Here is a 21,770-nt window from a genome sequence, read left to right as displayed (position 1 = left end):
ATGAAAGTACGACCCCCAATGCTCTCTCCAAACAAACATGCCCAATGAAAGTACGATCTCCAATGCTCTCTCTGAACAAACTTGCCCAATGAAAGTACGATCTCCAATGCTCTCTCTAAACAAACCTGCCCAATGAAAGTACCATCTCCAATGCTCTCTCTAAACAAACCTGACCAATGAAAGTATGATCTCCAATGCTCTCTCTAAACAAACTTGCCCAATGAAAGTACGACCCCCAATGCTCTCTCTAAACAAACCTTACCAATGAAAGTACGATCTCCAATGCTCTCTCTGAACAAACTTGCCCAATGAAAGTACGATCTCCAATGCTCTCTCTAAACAAACTTGCCCAATGAAAGTACGACCCCCACTGCTCTCTCTGAACAAACCTGCCCAATGAAAGTACGATCTCCAATGCTCTCTCTAAACACACCTTACCAATGAAAGTACGACCCCCAATGCTCTCTCCAAACAAACCTGCCCAATGAAAGTACGATCCCCAATGCTCTCTCTAAACAAACTTGCCCAATGAAAGTACGACCCCCAATGCTCTCTCTAAACAAACTTGCCCAATGAAAGTACGATAACCAATGCTCTCTCTAAACAAACTTGCCCAATGAAAGTACGAGCCCCAATGCTCTCTCTAAACAAACCTGACCAATGAAAGTACTATCTCCAATGCTCTCTCTAAACAAACCTGCCCAATGAAAGTACGATCCCCAATGCTCTCTCTAAACAAACTTGCCCAATGGAAATACAACACCCCTTCTCCCGCATCTCTCAAAACACAGCTGTACAATGACAAAACAACATGCTATGCTCTCTCTAAACAAACCTGTACATTGAAATTATGACCTCAATCCTGTCTCCAAACAAACCCTCAACGCACGTAAAAAGAACGTGGTTGGCTCGGATATCTAAATTGTGAATACAAATGTAACATTTGTGACATTAAGAATAATTCAACGCACTTATCCATTTGCTCCAGGGGATAGTGAGAGCTAAAAATTACACCACACACACACATAAGCGGCTAGAACACAGATCACGGTGTCTAAATAAGCCTACTGACAGAATACGTTCGGGAACGTGTGTTTATCAGCTTAATCTCTGAACACCCCTGAAGGAATCTTGTTAGTTCTACTCATCAAGTAAGAAGGGACAGAGTTGTTAGAAGAAAAAGCCCCAGGAATATCAGGAAGAGTAGACGGTCGATGACAAGTGCGACCTCCCGCCATTCCGAGTCGTTGTGTCTGACAACCTGATCCGCAGAGTATCTTCCAACGAGCATGCGCAAATTGCGCGAGACCTCTTTCAGTTCGCTCTCGCCGTCCTTCAGGGGTGTGACATCGGAGTCGTGGTCGGGGTAGTCGGCCGAGGCCTTCATGGACACGAAGCTGGCAGTGTGGTCCACGTTGTTGTAGGGGTCCATACAGAGCCATCGACGGAGGCCGTATCGACCTAGCAGCATCTGAACACACACATCGTAATTAATCAGAATCGGCATGGGACTTGATATCATTAGCAGTATGGGGATGTTTGGATACTCGTTCTCCACTACGTTTTGTCCCACATTATCAATACATTGATCGTAGGGAACTTCGCAAGCTCATTAGGACCAGGATAGCACTTTCTACCAGGGGATTTATTCTTCAATACGCCATACTCAAAGTAAACTCCCTTTTTTTAAGTTTTCACTGTTTTACAACGGAACTACGTTTCTATATTCGCAGAGATGATTATTCTTTCTGAGACAGAAAACCGGTTTTAAAAATGTATTTTGGCATCAAGTTCAAATATCTCTAAAATTCATAAACAAATATTCAAATTTATTTCATTGAAAAGTGTTAGTTGTCAATTTCGTAATTAATTAAGATAAATATTCTTAATATAAATATTCTATATAGTAGATGCCTATTTATTTTCCGTAACAAATAGGACGAATCGAAAAATCTAATAGATGATACGTGAAAAACATAACTGTTCAAGTAAAGTCAATTCACAAAATACAATGTGTGAAACCCATTTCTGGTGTCCCCCGCCTTGATATTGCTGGAATATTGCTAAAAGCGGCGTAAAACCAAACTCACTCACTCACTCAATTCACAAAAACAACCCATGCTTGCCGTAAAAGGTTCTATACAAGTCTGTACAATTCGACATGCTTGTCGTAAGAGGCGGCTATGCTGGTTGTAAGAGGCGACAAACGGGATCGGGTGGTCAGGCTCGCTGACTTGGTTGATGCATGTCATCGTTTCCCAATTGCGGGGACCACTGCTCATGATGTCAATCACTGGATTATCTGGACCAGACACGATACTTTACACAGACCACTGTCATACAGCTGGAATACTGCTGAGTACGGCATTGAGCCACAAACAAACAAACAATTCACAAAAGAGGAATGGGTGGACATATTGGCTAAGGTCTAGTAAGCCTGTGCGTAATAATGTTTCCTTGAGCCGTGTCAGGATCCGCTGAATTGCTCTGATTATTATCCTTGATCTATCAACATCACATTCGTGCACAAGGGACTGAATAATAAGCAAGCGTTTTGGAAATATATAATTAAGCTGACACTCTGTGATATTACTGAATATTGTTCAAAGCGTGTTACGCTCTTAGCATGCACTTATTCGACTTATTCACTGAGTTCATCTTGGTAAAAAAGTCACAAATGTGTTGAATGTATCTGTGGTCCTGTTCCTTACTCACAAACTATCATGACAGCCTTTTTTTAATGTATCTAACACAATAAAAAATAGCATCATTCAAAACAGTGGTTTGCTTGCACTAAAAAAAAATGGCCGTTTCCTTCCCTTCCCCTGTTTTATTGTGCAGGTTCCGTTTTAAAGCTAATCGTCCATCATGAAATGACTCATCTCGTAAAAAGCACAATGTTAAGCCCACTTAACTGAAGTATTCTATTATTTATACACGCCATATAAATGAACATATTTCAGGTTAAAAAATGATATATTCGCTAAAGAAATCTGAAATGTCAAAAAGCCCGTCGTAATAAATACGTCATTATTAAATATCCACGATGAAACGTGAAAAAATACGCTGATTACCAGTATCTGATATTTTGAAAACCTATTCATCTCAAATACATCATATTCCGATAGTTTTCATGCCATTTTCCTAAATTTTCTAAAGGTGTCTGAATCTTTGCTTGACCGGAACTGATATTGTGAACAACCATGGTACATATAATTGTTTGAGTTGTGCCTCGTTCGTGGTGACGTCATATCAGTATCAGAATGACGTTCGTGGTGACGTCATTCTGGGCATGTTTATTTTGTCCAGTTGTTTGTTTGTTTCTTGTTTAACGCCGCACAATATTCCTGCTATATGACGGCGGTCTGTAAATAATCGAGTCTGGACCAGACAATCCCGTGATTGATATCATGAGCATCGATCCACGCAATTGGGATCGATGACATGCATTAAGCAAGTCAGCGAGCCTGACCACCCGATCCCGTTAGTCGCCTTTTACGACAAGCATAGTCGCCTTTTACGGCAAGCATGGGTTGCTGAAGACCTATTCTACCCCGGAAGCACAATCATACAAGACGTTTAGGTGAGCTACAAAACCTCGTGGCTTTTGTAACATTAAAGAACTCACTGAACCTGTGGTTGTTGCATTCATGCATTACTAGATTACGTTGATGTAGCATGCACTGCATTCAAACATTGCATTTGCAGTGATCTGTACCGAGGGAACCCTGTTTGATAGACACAGAACAAGGAGGCATGATGTTACATCGTACATCAACACGTAGATGATAAGATCAAATAAGTATGATTAGATAAAAGTATGAAAACAAATTATCTACATAGCCGTAAGTATGCCTTGAATGGTGATGACTTCGGTATTAATATCGCCGTGCTAGACACCATACACATTATAATGATATACGAGTTGTCTCCCTTTTCGTTTACTGACACAAGAATATAATATTTAGCAAGAAAGGGTACAGTCTTTCAAAGCATTATTTGTATCTAGGCTTTGAAATTGGGTTCTCCCCGCAGTATAGTAAAAGAAAACCAAAATGGCTCTAACTAAACTGGGCCCCGTCTCTTAAGTATCACAAGTTTACAAGACGCGCATAGAGAGTGCCTTGGATAAGCATCGAATAACATCTTGCCAACGTTTTGACCACACATTTTGTCAAAGTGAGTGAGTGAGTTGGGTTTAACGCCGCTTTTAACAGTATTCCAGTCGCGGCGTGTCAGATTAATGTGGGAGGAAAGCCCGAAGTGATGCAGGACACAGACGTTTACCACTTCGATGAAACACACGAGCACGGATATGGTGCTGACAAACCTAGAAACATAATCGGGGCGAACCGGGATTCGACCCCACAATCATAGGTTTCTGGCTTGCTCACGGGACACAATTCTGCACAGCGAATCGCGGGGCCTTAGCCGACTTGGCCCTATTTTCTCAAAGACTTGATGCCATTGATTTATACTTAGCATTTCGCAGACAGTGATTAAATATCTTCGAGGGTTATTTAAACAAATGCAAACAATAACATTCTTCAAATAACTCAAATAATATGTTTCCACCCTTTCCTCAGACCCTGAAACCAGGAAGTGTTCTTATAATTATTTTACGGCAGTATTTAGGTGCCAACGTTTGGACAGTTTCTTCTGACTATATAAATACAAGTAAAAAATATATATATGTTAGTAGTTATCCTAAATTGGCAACTTACCGCACTCAGGCAAGTGGGGACAGATTTCCCTGTGCTGCCTCTCCGTGACGTGGACGTCACCAGCGACGCCATGATGATGCTCACGCTGGACAGCGCCATTGTTACGACGTAGAACACCGCTGTCAAATACATTGGACTGTAAGTGATGTGGATGGATACTCTGCATATTTACACATTGACGTGTGTGCAAGCCGTAAATGTGTTAATACATGGTTTCAATTATTGCCTTTTGTAAAAAAAACAACGTCTTTCTTTCAACATTGGAATATGAAAAATGTTGCAATTTAATTATCTAATGATTCCAAAGCACATCGGAGTTTAAAACATGCGTAAGTTTCACAAATGTTCACATATCGTTGTGATTGTCATGCAGTTCCGGAGACATTAACCTCCGAGGATTTATATACAAACCTCTTTAAACCCTGCATATCAGATCATGGCGTATGCAACGGAAGGTGACAATCCTACAAGGTCGCATGTCTGTGTATGTTTATACATCAGCGGTGAAATTTTCTTCATTATATCTTGTGTGAGCTATCCCTGTAGCTATATCTCCCCACCTCCATTCCAGCACCATGTAAAGACGACAAGCCTCTTGACCGATCTAACTGTTTGATCACAGGACAACACATTCACCACATCCTGACCATGACGTCAGTGGAGTGTCAAACCCCCAGCTTCATCGGAAGTATGCTGGCGCTGGCTGTTCAAAGCTAGATAATATCCCCAAGATGTATCAGATTTAAACATATGACCGCCTCCGTAGTCTAGTGGTAGAGCGTCCGCCCGGAGAGCGGAAGGTCCGGGGTTCGAACCCCGGCCGCGTCATACCAAAAGACGTTAAAAGATGGTACTTTTTGTTACCCTGTCTGGCGCTTGGCATTAAGGGGCTAAAAACAAGGACTGGTCGGCTCGGAGTCAGTATTCTGTGTCTGAGTTGGGTATTCATGTTAAACTGCGGCATGGTATCTCAGTGAGCAAGCACTATAAATCGGCATCATTCCGGACTAAAACAAGCAGTCACACACACTCATACACGTACATGCACTTGCCATATAAGTGCAATACTCTTGGACGCGACGTTAAACCCCATTTCACCTCACCTGATTTAAACATATATTTATTCAATGAATCTGGATCGGTAAACAAGCCAAAATGCTTATGTTAATACTTCTCCAGTATAAGTTCTATTCATGAAGGCATTAAACAAAGATGTATCTCAGAAATGCCTTCAGAGATGTATTTAAGAAACGTCTAACTAGTTTAATGTGTAGAGGATGGAGATGAGATAAATACCTATGTTTGGAGTTTCGGACCTGTTGGGACCGAGGACGTCACAGAAATGTTTCAGCAACACGGTCAAGCAGATGAGGACACATGCACCTGTAACACAAATATGGACAAACTAGTTTTTGGTGAACAAAACTGAAATTAAACTGAATAGATTAAATATGTTAAATCTGATCTTAAAACACATCTCTTCGAGCACTATTCTCATTGACTCTGCAGTGCTGGTTTTAAGGGCTTTCGGAGCAAACCGCTATCACCAGTACGTCAACCGCCTCCGTGGTCTAGTGGTAGAGCGTCCGCACGGAGACGGTCCTGGGTTCCATCCGCGGCCGTTTCATACCAAAAGACGTTAAAGATGGTACTTTTTCATACTCTGTCTGGCGCTCGGCATCCAGAGGCTGAAATAAGGACTTGTCGTCTCGGAGTCAGTATCCTGTGTCTGAGTGGGGTATTCATGTTAAACTGCGGCTGGTATCTCAGTGGGCTAGCACTATAAATCGGCATCACTTCGGACTAGTACAAGAGCCACACACACGTCGCTATATAAATGCAATAATCTTGGATGCGACGTTAAACCCCATTTCACCTCACCTGTTCTGCCATCTGTGTGCATTTGAACATGCCCCTGTGTTGTGAGGTCGTATAACGCAGTATAAATGAGTGAGTGAGTGAGTGAGTGAGTTTGGTTTCACGCCGCTTTTTAACAATATTCCAGTTATATCACGGCGTGTCAGCTTAATTTGGGAGGAAAGTCCGAAGTGATGCAGGTCTCAGACGTTTACCAGTTTGGTGAAACCCACGAGCACGGGTATGGTGCTGACAAACCTAGAAACATAATCGGGGCGAACCGGGATTCGAACCCACGATCATAGGTTTCTGGCGTGCCCAAGGGACGCAACTCTGCACAGCGAATCGCGGCGCCTTAGATGACTGGGCCACCCGTGCCCCCCAGTATAAATGACCTGTTTATATTAATATGTAAAGTAGAAGTACCTAGAGTTGTCTTCCCTGTGGAGTCGACGTGAAGCAGGAAGATGACTGGAACCAGAAGAGCAATCAGCACGGCAGGCCCGACAACCACGCAGTGGTAAAACTGGGATTTCCGCGCTAGGCGAACGCTCACGCTGATGTAGTCCACGAGTTCTGGATCAAACATCTGACCAATGGTTCTCTTGACGGTGCTCGCTTTCGCCGTCCATTGACTGCCGACGTTGGCCTCTAGGTGAGCCTGGTCATCAGTGACGTCATGTCCGGGGTGCAGGAAATGGAGTCTGATGAGTTGGGATGAGTAGGAGGTGTCCAGCAACGTTATGTGGCACACGTGGGAGTCGTAGGGGAACTTGCCGATGTTGATGGGGCACCTGCTTCTGACTCGGTAGTGGGAGTATAGAGCTACATCGCCAGTGGATGCTATAGACGCTAGGTCGTGGGACAAGTGTTCAAAGGAGCCATACATCCTGCAACAAAAAGACTGGGGGCATCAGAGTACCATGTTTACAGTCAGCATCTCAAACCATTTTAAGAGGGAGTGAGTGAATATGGTTTAACGCCGCTTTTAGCAATATTCCAGCAATATCACGGCGTGGGACACCAGGAATGGGCTTCACACATTGTGCCCATGTGGGAATCGAACCCAGGTCTTCAGCGTGACGAGCGAACGCTTTAACCACTAGACTACTCCACCGCCCCTCATTTTAGAGAGGATGTGCTTTTATATCATTGTAAACAGCAACACCACTACGATGGATGTGTGTCTGGGTAGATAGATAGTATAGCTAGTCTGGATAGATAGTATTAGCATCAAAACGAATGTGATGAGTATCCATAGAGACAGTATTCATGCAAACCATGAACACCCACACTTTAAGAGAAACTTTTAAATTACATCTTCCCGAGGCAAGAGAGTTAACTGAGTGAAAAGTCCGGTTTCCACCCTTGTCGAACTAGGCTGGAATTTCTGGGCTCGATCGTAGCGCAACCAGTGGCTATTGCGAGTTATGTCCCTTCTGTGTCACTCCTATTGACCAATCAGATTCCACCACTCATATCACTTGCATTAGCTTCAAACGTAATAACGGCGTCCTGTCAAGACGATCTAATCGATAATAAAGTTTTATATTTTGATATATCGGTCTTACTTTGCAAAGTGCATCAAACCACGTCAGTACCTTGATTAAAAACATGAAATGATTTGGAAAATATCAGTTGACGCCGAGTTGGCGGTACACATGCTTTGCAAATCCTACAATCGACAGAAATCTGCACGGCAATTTATGAACCGGATGTCCATTTCGTTGCACGATTTTCATTGGACTGTGTGCATGAACTCATGGTGTTTGACCAGCCAAAAGATACCTCCATATTTCCAGCCTAATTCGGCAAGGGTGGAAACTGGACTTTTATAGACAGATAATTCCCTTGCCTAGGGAGTAGGGAAGATGTAAAATTATGACAATGGTAACGTTAACTACGTGGAACGGGGCTCAGACTTTAAGAGGTTATTGTGAGCTAATCGAGACATATTACCCTGAATGTTTTATCTGGGCATCCATTGCATGGAACTACGAGGTGTTGTAAAGACTTACGTGTGTAACATGCTGAAGTCGGGCTTCCAGATCTGCGAGGCAGGCACTGACAACGCGGACACACTACCATAGTGACTGGTGTTCCAGCTCAGACGGTAGTCTCGCCAAAACTAAAACAGTTGTGAAACTTGAATTTCATGTAAATAGACGCAGAGAGACGAAGTACGTAATTGTACCGCGATTGGCGACACTTTGTAGCTTTCATCTAAGACCTCTACTGGCACCCCGAGGTATGAACCTCAGTGAACCTCAGTGAACCTCAGTGAAGATACTACTTTCAGTTCATACTGTATAGAAGATCCGGGTTACAATCTTCAGCAACCCGTGCTTGTCTTTGGTCAGGCTTGGTTGATACATGTTATCGTTTCCCATTTGTGTGGATGGATGTTCATGATATCAATAACTGGACTGTCTGGCCCAGACTCGATTATTTACAGACCGCCTACATATAGCTGGAATAATACTGAGTGCGGCGTTAAACAACAAACAAACAAACAAACAAATCACACTGAGAACAACTAGTATACTGCTTGCTGTAACTGTTTATGAAGACTCTTGCCAGCATCGCATTGCTGTCAGTGCCATTGGCTTGACGGTGCTACATCGCGGCACAAGAAGACATTATTGATCTACGTCATTGAGCAATTAGGAATTTTTTTATACAAAGTCCTACAAAATACAGAGGGCAATATCAATGTCACTGTTACCGTGTACCTCAACATTTTATATCAAGGAGTTCATACAAATGTATGGCCGATGCAAAACAATCATATTCTTTAATGATACACGGCATACCCTTGTTGAGAAAACACAAGCACTCTAAACCATTTACATGAGTGACAGAATCGAACCTATACCGAGCTCTGTGACGTCATAATCACGTGGATTGAACCCCAATATGGATTCCCATACAGTTTGGCCGAGATTTGGAAGGGTCTGATATTCATTTGTATATTAGCCGTCATGACTTACCGTCTTTAATAATAATGATGCGGACAGCTCTTGTGAACTTTCATCCTGAAAGAAGACAAAGTATGTAATAATCAGTAAAAAGTGAACTCAAACTTCAGATTAGGTTAGCAAGTTCCCCAAAAACAATGAACCAATCACTGACCAGATCTGTGATGGCGGTGACCACGACGGCCAGTCTGATGGTGAGAGTCTCATTGATGCCGGCGGGTCGTAGGTGGCGGATGTAGTGGTGGTCGTCAAGGAGATGGGAGAACAGGTGGGACTCGTGGTCTAACTCCTCATGGACCTCCTCCTCGCTGGGGTGACCTGACGAACAACATATAGCTGAATAACACGCATATCACACCGTGATGCAACCATTACATGTAGCAATACAACACTACCCAGGGGGCCTGGGTGGCCCAGTCGTCTAAGGAGCCGCGATTCGCTCTGCAGAGTTGCGTGTCTTGGGCACGCAAGAAACCTATGATTGTGGGTTCAAATCCCGGTTCGCCCCAATTATGTTTCTAGGTTTGTCAGAACCATGCCCTTGCTCGTGGGTTTCACCGAATTGGTAAACGTCTGAGACCTGTATCACTTCGGGCTTTCCTCCCACATTAAGCTGACATGTCGTGATATAACTGGAATTATGTTAAGATTGGCGTTAAACCCAACTCACTCACCCAACATTACATCAACATCGTGTGTTATCGATACAACTGTTTGCCACAACTGATTACTGCTGCAAATATATTATTCCAATTTATTCCGAAAACTAATCATAATCCTAATTAGTTTACGATTCGACTTGAGATGCATCTCACTTCATATATATTGCTAACAGATACACAACCCAAATATATTGTTCCAATTTATTTCGAAAAGTAATCATTATCTAAATTAGTTTGATATTCGACTTTGATGAATCTCAGTTCATATATATTGCTAACAGATACACAACTCAAATATATTTGTCACTTGGAATTCTACTGTTGTGCTTTGGCACACTATGGAACCCGGGCATAGCAGTCATATAAATTTTCTTCAAAACTACACCTATGTCATGCTTTGATCAATATAGTCATTCGACCCACACGTATTTCACACCTACGAATGTCCCTGTAATACGGCTGCAAACAAAAGGTGAGTATCAGTATGATTCTAGTGTATATATACATAGTAATATACAAAAGGAATTGAAGAGAGGGAATTTTTTAAGTATTCATTTCATCAGTTAATCCATCTTGTATAAGTTAAACAAATCAGTTGAACATGAACTCTGAGACTTGTTGTCACTACGGCTGCTAGATACGGTATTATTATTAGTATTTTAAAATTCAGATCTCTCAACCTCTGTTACGCTGTCCCAGGTAGACAAAATATTAGTGATCTCACCATCCCCCCTTCTTGATGATCTCTTTCGTTATACATTGAATCAGAATTTCGGCTAGGATTGACAAAATCAAACCAAGGCAATTTGTTTAATTTTAGCTCCATTTTTCAATATCGATCAAATAGCCAATTCCCTTCCACAGATTGAAGCACCTGAACCAGACATAAAAGGGAAGAGAAAACCGCCTCATCTGTTTTATATTTAGATTTATGCGTAGAGATACGAAGAGGCAATAGAGTATCCACAAACCTATAGCAAGGGGGGTGAATTCAACTTTCTAATGGTTAAATTTCCGGTTACGTGTCGCAGTATTCCAGCAGGTCCAGTCTTTGGTTTTACATTTCACGACGATTGAGGTTCAATCGAGCATGTTCTATCGACGAAGATTGCAAAGCGAGTCATACGATTCTTGCTCAAAAGGTGTTTCATGATGGTTACGACAGTAAAATGCCGTAGTTAGGATTTCAAAAGGTTTTATGGGAAACATGTGTAGGACATTCCTAATTTGACGAATCAGTGCCAAGCATTATGTCCGATACAGTTCATTATTTTGACTTGTACCATATGTTCCCGTGTTTTGTGTCAGAGGGAACTCTTGTATTGCCTTTGCATGTGTTTGGGATGTTTCCACCGATGGGGCAGGATAGACTCCCCATTTTAAGAACACCTGGTAGCATCACTAATTTAGAGTAATCCATGAACACATGCCTCTGACGTGTTTGAAGTCGTACAAGGATTCTGCATTTAATAGCAGAGATTTCCTATGATAGTGGAAATAGTTCTTTGGTTCAAAGTCTTTAGACTTATAGTATGCTGCGGCAGATACATTCCTGTATTTGGTCAGTATAACTATAATGTTTTCATGTTTGTACAAGACAATGATGTATCCTACGTCCAAGTCTGTTTTCGTCTTGTATCAGTAAACTGTCAAATGAGCTTGTGTATGACAAGAGGGATGACTTCAACTTTCCAATAGTCAACTTTCCCTTTCCTGAGCAATATTCAAGCAGCTGCATCCTTTGGAGTCGACATTTTACAACTTTTGAGATACATCCCATCATGCCCTTTTTGCGAAAATTCAACAGAGCGTCATCCGACTCTTGCTAAAAGTTGTTTGATCATTGTGACAACATTCAAGGCTTCAGTAAAGATTTCAAAAAGTTTTATGGCAGACATGTGGAGGATATTTCCAAATTTGACGGATCAGTGACAAAATTATGTCCGATGGAATTCCCCATTTTGACTTGTACCACATGTTCCCGTGTTTTTTGTCAGGTGAACAATTGATGGGCCTTTGCGTGTATTTGTGGCGAACGCCACCGGTTGGGCAGGATACGTTCGCCTTTTTGACGAAAACCTGGTATCATCGCTACTTGATAATAATTCATAAAAATTACTTATTTCCTAGTTTTACAGTGATCCATGCATATAATGCTCACCGATATTTGGCTTTTACGCCCATTGGAGTCTGTTTTGAATCGAGACTGGTTATTTTCTAGCATTGACGATATACATTTATAAGAATCCATGTGTGGCTAGATGATGGTTTTGTTGAATTTTAGGATCAGTATCAATAATACAAGCACTGATCAACCGAAATGTTATCATGAGCCATTGCATTTAGGTATCCATCTACTTAACTCAGGTGAAAGTATATGCGTATTAACATAGCCAAATGGGTGATTAAAAATATGCTCTCAGTTGTTAAAAAACAACTGTGGTTGTATAATATCCAACTTTCATCAGAAAACACATATTGATCCACTAAACACACAGTTCACCTGAAAGGAGTATTTTCACATTTGAATATTCTAAAACAAGTAAAACTAACCATTCCCTGTATCACAGAAAACGAACAAATTCAGGTCAAATGGTTACAGGGGGCATGTCAAAACATTAAACATCAATATGTGAAAGAAAATGTAGCACACGTTCAGAAACGCTTCCAGTAACAAAAGTACCAGTCTCTGACAGAGTCATCTTACCCACATTGTTTGCATACTAAATCACAAAATCAACGTAGTGGTTAGGAATGTTTGAAATAACCCCTCACGTTCTGTGGCAAGTTCTCAGAGAGCATCATAAAAAATAGTTTGATTTGCTTAGTCCTTGCCTTTACATCGTGACGAGAAGATGACAAGAAATAAACCACTGACTTTCTTTTAAAATAAAAACACGAATACGAAATATCAATTACAAATTTTACGAGCAAACATGGATTGAGATGGATGGTATTTAAAATTGGCTATCGCCAGGGTCATCTATATTTCAGCATCAGAATTCTATGAACATGTCTTTAGGACTCTCGTGGGGTCACCGACAGACTAACTGTTTCAGGGACTCAAATATTGCCAGGTCACGTGAAACAAGGGACTAATTTATGAAAGGTCATATCCAATTCATTATATGCATATATAACGTGTCATGCATTCTTAACAATGCCCATATGTGAGAGCGTATGCATAAATATTGTTTGGGTCCGAATAACCTTGTATCCTCTATGATTCTAATCAGAGCTCTATTTTGCACTATCCTGCCAGAAACGTCTGAAATGAATAGTGTTAGCGTGAGCTTCGTAAATTACCGTATTCGACGTAATAAGCGCCCAGCTCTAATAAGCGCCCACGGCGATATTTGCTAATATATTGGCTAGTGAACAATCTCAATTGGCACCCCTTCCGATTGATCAATGTACACAAGACCTATTTTTTTCGCGTACAATACGCATTCGTGTGTTATATGAACCTTTAATTATGGGCAATTACATTCTGGAAAAATTTATCTGTCGTACATAAACACTCAGGCAGTTGGCATAAACCACGAAATTTATCTTTCAACTCTGTTTTTCTTTTCACCAAAATAATATTCTAATAAGAGCTCACTAGTTCTAATTTTGAGAGCGCCCAGGGCGCTTATTACGCCGAAAACGGTTAACAGATTAAAATGAAATGGTAAACGTAAAATGCTAACTCGTCAAAGGCTGAACATTTTATTGCAATAGTTGGGGTGGTTATATCAAACGGAATGTACTGCATGATGTTTAGTTTCATATACTGCTTTTAAGCTGACAGTGTAAACTTTTAGATGTGAAAGCTATATGTCCTCAATATATTGATGCCTAGTGTAGAACGAATATACTAACTGATCATAATAAAATGCCGAATCCATAAAGCGTAAAGTTGGCGGCTAACATGGAATCAAATCGCGACCAAAATTATCATTCCTCCAAAGACTATGTTCATACAGCTGTTCTATGCTACACAGAGCGAAACCAAACTAAATAAGCAAACCATATCGTCCATTGAAGGAGGCATCTACAATTACTGAGAGTATCAACAGCACAAGGCCTATGTGTTTTTCGCAATATATAAACCAATAGGATTATGAATGCAGAGTTTCATGCTTATATTATCATTTTATCATTCCTAATGTCATTTCTATTTCATTTAAACTGAATTTAGTTTCGTTATTCGCATCAAAATATCACACAGTGATATACATATATTTTGTTTCAATATGCCAGCAAAATTTGATTTTCGAAATTAGTATAAAAGAGTGCAAGAGAAAAACCGGTATTGATAATCCACCGAAACAGATTCCATTTGGCGTAAACTGTATTACAGCTGTGAAATCTATGAATGAACCACTTAAAATAAGCGATGACACCAGGTGTTCGCGAAAAGGGCACGCAAGTCCTACCAGTGAGTGAGTGAGTGAGTGAGAGGGTGGGTGGGTGAGTGAGTGAGTGAGTGAGTGGGTGGATGGGTGAGTGAGTGAGTGCGTGAGTGAGTGGGTGGGTGGGTGGGTGGGTGAGTGAGTGAGTGGTTTTACGCAGCTTTTTGTCCTACCAGTAGCGCGCGCCATTCACACAATTTGCATAAAAGGGCTTGCATAATGCCTGGCGCCACACAGCTGTACCCCTGCCATGCGACGGCGTCCTGAACACAAACCAGGCAACCGTTTAAACCAGAGACACGATAGAGCATTTACTGATTTTGTTGAAACGAAAAAAACGATGTGTTCATTTTGCTTTGTGCAAGTACAGAGATTCTGCTGCTGATGAGTAAAGAAAAACGATTAAGAAACTTATTCGTATTGCGACACAGTGGGAGACAGTTTTTATGTCTCTGTCCTAACATTTCTTTTGTAGTTGACCTAGCAAAGATAGAAATATAATCTCCAGAAACATTATGGCCGTGTAATGCTTTTTTAGCAAAACGTGAAAGAAGACAAGAACGAATAATAATGGTATGTTTTACATGTATATATGTGCTATTACATACACACATATATTTATATTTATATATACAGTTGAGATAGACATAAATAAATTGACAGACAATTTCCATAATCAGCAGAAATATCTACGATTGTACAATTTCCACTATATAAGAAAAATGTGTTGATGAATCACAATTGCATTGAGCGATGTCAATCCGAAACTGTATGTACATGTCCAAATATGAAACAGATGAGGTGGTGTCATCATTCTCTTTTTGTGTACAGTCTGCTAGATAGTGTTTTGTCACCCTATGACATACTTCAAAGGCTTCAGCAAATGTTATTTTCATTAACCGTTATTATAAGTATCTTTCCACCATATTTGTGTATGGAATTTGAATTTTGGAATTTTTCTGTGTACTATTGAAGAATAGGGACACTCTTGTAAACAAAGTGACAGTACTTTGATGTTGCACAGGAATTGAACAAATGCACCAGTGCACGAAAAAGTGCTTGACAAATACACGGCCGATGAAAAATACCAAAGGAAATTTAGAATGCGCCTTTGCAAATCGCAGACAAGGAAAACAAGCTAGAAGACGTTTACATTACAGGAGAACCTGCTCTGTATATTTGGAATTCCACAGTCTATCAAGATTAGATTATCACAGCTTAATTTGACCTTATCAAGTCTATTGTCAAAAACAAACTTTTATGTTCCTGTAATATAGTTTTAAATGAACCAATGACAAGAGGGTGTATTTGACAAATATTGATATGTAAATATTTGATCCTGTCAAATAAAATGTTTATCTCATTCCCCGCTCATTATGAAGGTATCTAACTTGAAATCACTATCCACGCACGACTAAGAGATGCAACCCTTCACAGCTAACAGAAGCGCCATTGACCACTTGCGTTCTTGGTTAAATGTGGTAATTCAACTACAGCTGTGCACGTGGTGATACAAAAATAGAGTATCTGTCCATGTGAAAAAGCTCGCTAATACAACAACAAAGCATGTGTTGACGTAAAAGAAGCTGATAGAAAAACTCTAAAATATTTGTCCATATGATAAAGGTTGGTAATACAAACAATTAAGTATTTGTCCATATGACAAAGGTTGGTACTGCAACTATAAAGTGTGTGTCCATGTGATAAAGGATGGTAATACAACAATAAAGAATTTGTCCCTTTTGTAAAGGTTGGTACTGCAACTATAAAGTGTGTGTCCATGTGATAAAGGATGGTAATACAACAATAAAGAATTTGTCCCTTTTGTAAAGGTTGGTACTGCAACTATAAAGTGTTTGTCCATGTGATACAGGCTGGTAATACAACAATAAAGAATTTGTCCCTTTTGTAAAGGTTGGTACTGCAACTATAAAGTGTTTGTCCATGTGATATAGGTTGGTAATACAAAAATAAAGAATTTGCTGCTTTTTTAAAGGTTGGTAATACAACTAAAGTGTTTGTCCGTGTGAAAAAGGTCGGTAATACAACAATAAAGTATTTGCCCATGTAAGAGAGGCTGGTAAAACAACTATAACGTGTCTGTCCATGTGATAAAGGTTGGTAATACAACTATAAAGTGTCTGTCCATGTGAAACATTTTGGCAACACAACAATAAAGTATTTGTCCCTTTTGTAAAGGTTGGTAATACAACTATAAGGTATTTGTCCATATGAAAAAGGTAGGTAAAATAACTATATAGTCTGTCCATGTGATAAAGGTTTGATAATACAACAATATTGTATTTGTCAATATCGTTAAGACCCGTGAAGATCCGGGGTAGAAAAGGTCCTCAGTAACTCATGCTTGCCGTAAAAGGCGACTATGCTTGTCGTAAGAGGCGACTAACGGGATCGGGTGGTCAGGCTCGCTGACTTGGTTGATGCATGTCATCGTATCCAAATTACGTGGATTGATGCTCATGATGTCAATCACTGGACTGTCTGATCCAGACTCGATTCTTTACACAGATCGTCGTCATATAGATGAAATATTGCTGAGTGCGGCGTTAAACAACAAACAAACAAACTAACAATGTGGTAAAGGTTGGTAATACAACTATAATGTTATTGTCCATGCGATGAAGGTTGGTAAAACAACTATTAAGCGTCTATCTACGTGGTAAAGGTTCATAATACAACAATATTGTATTTGTCCATTTAATAAAGGCTGGTAATTCAACATATACTACGAGTCTGTGGTTAACAGCCCTGGCTGCGTCGTACAGTACAAAATGAATCTAACAATGGTACTTGTTACCGTGTCTGGTACTCGACATGAAGGGGATAAACAACTTGAAGAATTGGCCAGTCCGAAGTCACTATACTATGTCTGAGTGGTTATCCATATCAAACTGCGGCATGGTATCTCAGTGGGCTGGCACTATAAAATCGGCATAAATCGGACACGTACATACACGTCGCTATACGATTAAAATACTATTAAATACGATGTTAACTATCACTAAACCTCGTCTCACTGTGTGATTAAGTTTGGTAATGCAGCAGTGCAGTTGATAAGATAACATTGATGTCAAACTTCTTTTACACAACGTTTAAGTGCTACTTCCGTCAGATAAGGATTGCGTTAATGTACATATGTAGAAAGGTAAAATGCAGACATTGTGCATATAGAACGATGGGCCCTTCTTACCTCCAGACGATAAGATGGTGCACAGAAGACACAAAACTTTGAGCAGTCCGCCCTTGTGTATATCCATGTTGAACGGGACGTTGTCATGTGATCAGAAAACGGTTCTGTAATAAGACGGATGTTTGAACTGGAAGCAAACATCCCTTCTCGCTGCAATGTTTGAAGCGTCTCGTCAACAAACAGTGGACATGTTGGCATGTGACCTGCGTTCGGGGAGACAGTGATGGCAGACGTTAACCAACTGCCTTAGTCTCAGAGTAGGAATTTAATGATAACCATTACGCATATATCAATAACACCTCTTGATGTGTGTGAAACCTGCAACAAGTGTTGGTACACAGTGTGGACTGTGATACCTGCAAAATGCATTTGATACCTGCAATATGTATTTGATACCTGCAAAATGCATTTGATACCTGCAATATGCATTTGACACCTGCAATATGCATTTGAAACCTGCAATATGCATGTGATACCTGCAATATGCATTTGATACCTGCAATATGCATTTGATACCTGCAATATGCATTTGATACCTGCACTATGCATTTGACACCTGCAATATGCATTGGTATAGGGAGCAGGACTATGATAACAATAATATTTTTATTCATATAGTTCCGCGAGGCACGGGCGGGAAGCCCAGTCGTCTGAGCTGCGTCCCTTAGGCGCGCCAGAAATCTGTGATAGGGGGTTCGAATCCCGGTTCGACCCACTTGTTTCTAGATTTGTCAGCACCATGTTCTTGGTTTTCACCAAAGTGGTAAACGTCTGAGACCCCCATTACTTGGGGCTTTCCTCCCACAGTAAGCTGACACGCCGTGATATAACTGGAATGGTTTTCAAAGCGGTGTTAAACCCATCTCTCACTCACTCACTCCCTCACTCGCATAGTTCGAACTGTGATACCTGTAATACGCGTTGATATATGCAGAGAATTGTTACAAGTGCAACGTGCGTTGGTGTACAGTGAGGACCCTGATACCTGCAGTATGACATATGCGTTGATAGAGGCCGTGGATTGTGGTATATCTTGATTTTATTAATGTCAGCAATAAGGTATATCTCCATCCCTAGAATGTCAACAATGAGGTGTATATCCATCTCATGAATGTCAACAATGAGGTATATCTCCATCTCATGAATATCAACATTGAGTCTTATCTTGATTTCATGAATGTCAACAATGAGGTATATCTTGATTTCATGAATGTCAACAATGAGATATATATCTCAATTTCATGATTGTCAACAATGAGATATATCTTGATTTCATGAATGTCAACAATGAGGTATATCTTGAGTTCATGAATGTCAGCAAAGAGGTATATCTCCATCTCATGAATATCAGCAAGTGGTATATCTGGACTTCATGAATGTCAACAATCAGGTATATCTGATTTCATGAATGTCAACAATATGATATATCTTCATTTCATGAATGTCAACAATGAGGTCTATCTTGATTTCATGAATGTCAACAATGAGATATATATCTCAATTTCATGATTGTCAACAATGAGATATATCTTGATTTCATGAATGTCAACAATGAGGTATATCTTGAGTTCATGAATGTCAGCAAAGAGGTATATCTCCATCTCATGAATATCAGCAAGTGGTATATCTTGATTTCATGAATGTCAACAATGAGGTATATCTGGATTTAATTAATGTCAACAATGAGGTGCATCTGGAATTCTTGAATGTCAACAATGAGTTATATCTTCATGACATGAATGTCAACAATGAGTTATATCTTCATCACATGAATGTCAACAATGAGTTATATCTTCATCACATGAATGTCAACAATGAGTTATATCTTCATCACATGAATGTCAACAATGAGTTATATCTTCATCACATGAATGTCAACAATGAGTTATATCTTCATCACATGAATGTCAACAATGAGTTATATCTTCATCACATGAATGTCAACAATGAGTTATATCTTCATCACATGAATGTCAACAATGAGATATATCTTGCTTTCTTTAATGTCAGCATTGAGGTCGATCTTGACTCCTTGAAAATTGATTTCAGAATGAAAAAAACCCATATGTCTAGAACTTGCAATTGACAGCCAACAGGAATATATATCTTGACATATGCCATAGCACTTGTCGTTGTTGATGGTAAAGGAATATTCCTGCAATATCTAACAGTTACCATCTGAGAGTAAAGTGCAACATATTCACGTCGTGTCCTTTAATGTGCTTATAGAGGTAACTGTGAGGATGGTTATAAAGCCATTAGCAGGTAATTGAGTTGATTCTTGCATGGATTGTGATTCTGAATTCCTTCAATGAAATCCTCGTTTCATGATGAGGAACGCCTACATTGTCTTCCCAAACCATGGTTACCCTGTCTTGGTACTTTAAACACATGCATCCTGCTGATGAGGTTTTACGTGAGAAAGTCGTTTCCACCCCACAGAGTTCATTTAGTTTCATTTCTTTTGTCACGCGTTTTGTTTTTAAAAAACATAATGTTCACCGCATCGCAAAACTTACGTTAGGGATGTTAGCGAATGATGAACAAACCTTAGCCTAGAATGAGTCATAGGAAACTATTATGGCAATGTATCGTCGACAGTTCTTGGGTCATGAACATTAACACATATCTTGCACTAGAATGACATTTCTTCAGGACGTTTACTTGATACATAACTGGACCTTTGGAATTACTTCTTAAGAATTTGTAATTGATTAAATTGATAGTAATACCCTGTTCATATATGTGCATATTCGTAACAGGTGAGGTGAGGTGAGGTGAGGTGAGGTGAGGTGAGGTGAAATGAGGTTAACGTCGCACTCAAGAATATTGCATTTAGACAGCGACGCGCTTATCAAATGGATTCTCTAGTCAGACACATCATACCGACTACTATTAACCGACCAGTCCTTGTTTTATCGCTTTAATGTCGAGCGCCAGGTAGGGTAACAAAAAATACCATTTATTTACGTCTGTTGGTTAGACGCGTAGGGTAACCACCGAACTACAAGCCTCTCCGAGAAGACGCTCTATCAACAAGACCACGGAGATGGTCAATATTCGGAATAAACCGTCACTTCATAAGTCCAATTACCATAAACAGTTTGACCAATATTAGAGTGAAAAGAAATCTTATTTATGTTCCTTTTTTGCGATGAACTATTAATGTGTAAGATCCTACAACAAGTACATGTACTGATACACACATCGTGTTATCGGCAGTCTGTATGGTACGTCGGGAAGACACCCCCCTTTGTTTCACAAAACTAGGAAAGTGTTGTATTTCAAAGAGGTCAAATGTACAATATACACTTTGTTCTCTACACGAGGGACGATTAGATTAATGCATTGTGTGGGATTGTCGGTGTGTACACAGGACTCCTATCGAAATCTCTATGGAATCCTTTCCCTTCAGCCTCAAAACTGCACCAAGTATCACTGTGTGTAAATCCGGACTCAAAACATACCTTTTAGAACGCTACAACTGAATGTGTATAATTTATTATCTTACTGTCCCTCTCTGTTGTATATATGTACATATGCTGTGTCTACACATTGAGCATGTCCCTCGGTGATGTGGAATTTTGCGCTATAGAAATAGCTTCTTCTTCTTCTCTTCTTCATCTTCTTCTCTTCTTCTTCGTCTTCTTCTTCTTCTTCTTATTATTATTATTATCATTTACAGATTAAAATACAAAATGCAGCAGAGAGGGTTTGGGTGATCCTGGCACAGTCAGGCTGGTTAGGCTCTTCATCGACTCAGGGCCCTTGCCCGCTCTACACGCTCTTCAGGGTCGTAATGCCACCCCATCATGTCGCTTAAGATACTATGTCTGTGCCAAAGCTGGGCATCCACTAACAATGTGTTGGAAAGTCTCATTAAATTAATTACATAATCTACATTTCATATTCACATTTTGATGCAAAATCACACATTGACG

The 21,770-nt window shown here is 40.2% G+C and overlaps 1 protein-coding gene across 1 annotated transcript; it reads right to left on the bottom strand.

Annotated features, from left to right (window-relative positions):
• Positions 1–1,072: 1,072 nt before the first annotated feature.
• Positions 1,073–17,896, bottom strand: LOC139478255 (neuronal acetylcholine receptor subunit beta-4-like). Its single transcript, XM_071260671.1, has 8 exons — positions 17,830–17,896; positions 9,714–9,877; positions 9,572–9,616; positions 8,600–8,709; positions 7,008–7,471; positions 6,021–6,107; positions 4,725–4,843; positions 1,073–1,471 (listed from the first exon to the last, which is right to left on the bottom strand). The coding sequence occupies exons 1-8, from the start codon at positions 17,894–17,896 to the stop codon at positions 1,148–1,150; spliced, it is 1,380 nt and encodes a 459-aa protein (XP_071116772.1). The 3' UTR covers positions 1,073–1,147.
• Between the last annotated feature and the right edge of the window lie 3,874 nt (positions 17,897–21,770).

Source organism: Haliotis cracherodii, unplaced genomic scaffold (genome assembly GCF_022045235.1).
Source record: "Haliotis cracherodii isolate W230 unplaced genomic scaffold, xgHalCrac1.p SCAF_4, whole genome shotgun sequence".
In the NCBI taxonomy this organism is placed as follows: Eukaryota; Metazoa; Mollusca; class Gastropoda; order Lepetellida; family Haliotidae; genus Haliotis; species Haliotis cracherodii.
This window is presented reverse-complemented; position numbering and strand designations above follow the sequence as displayed.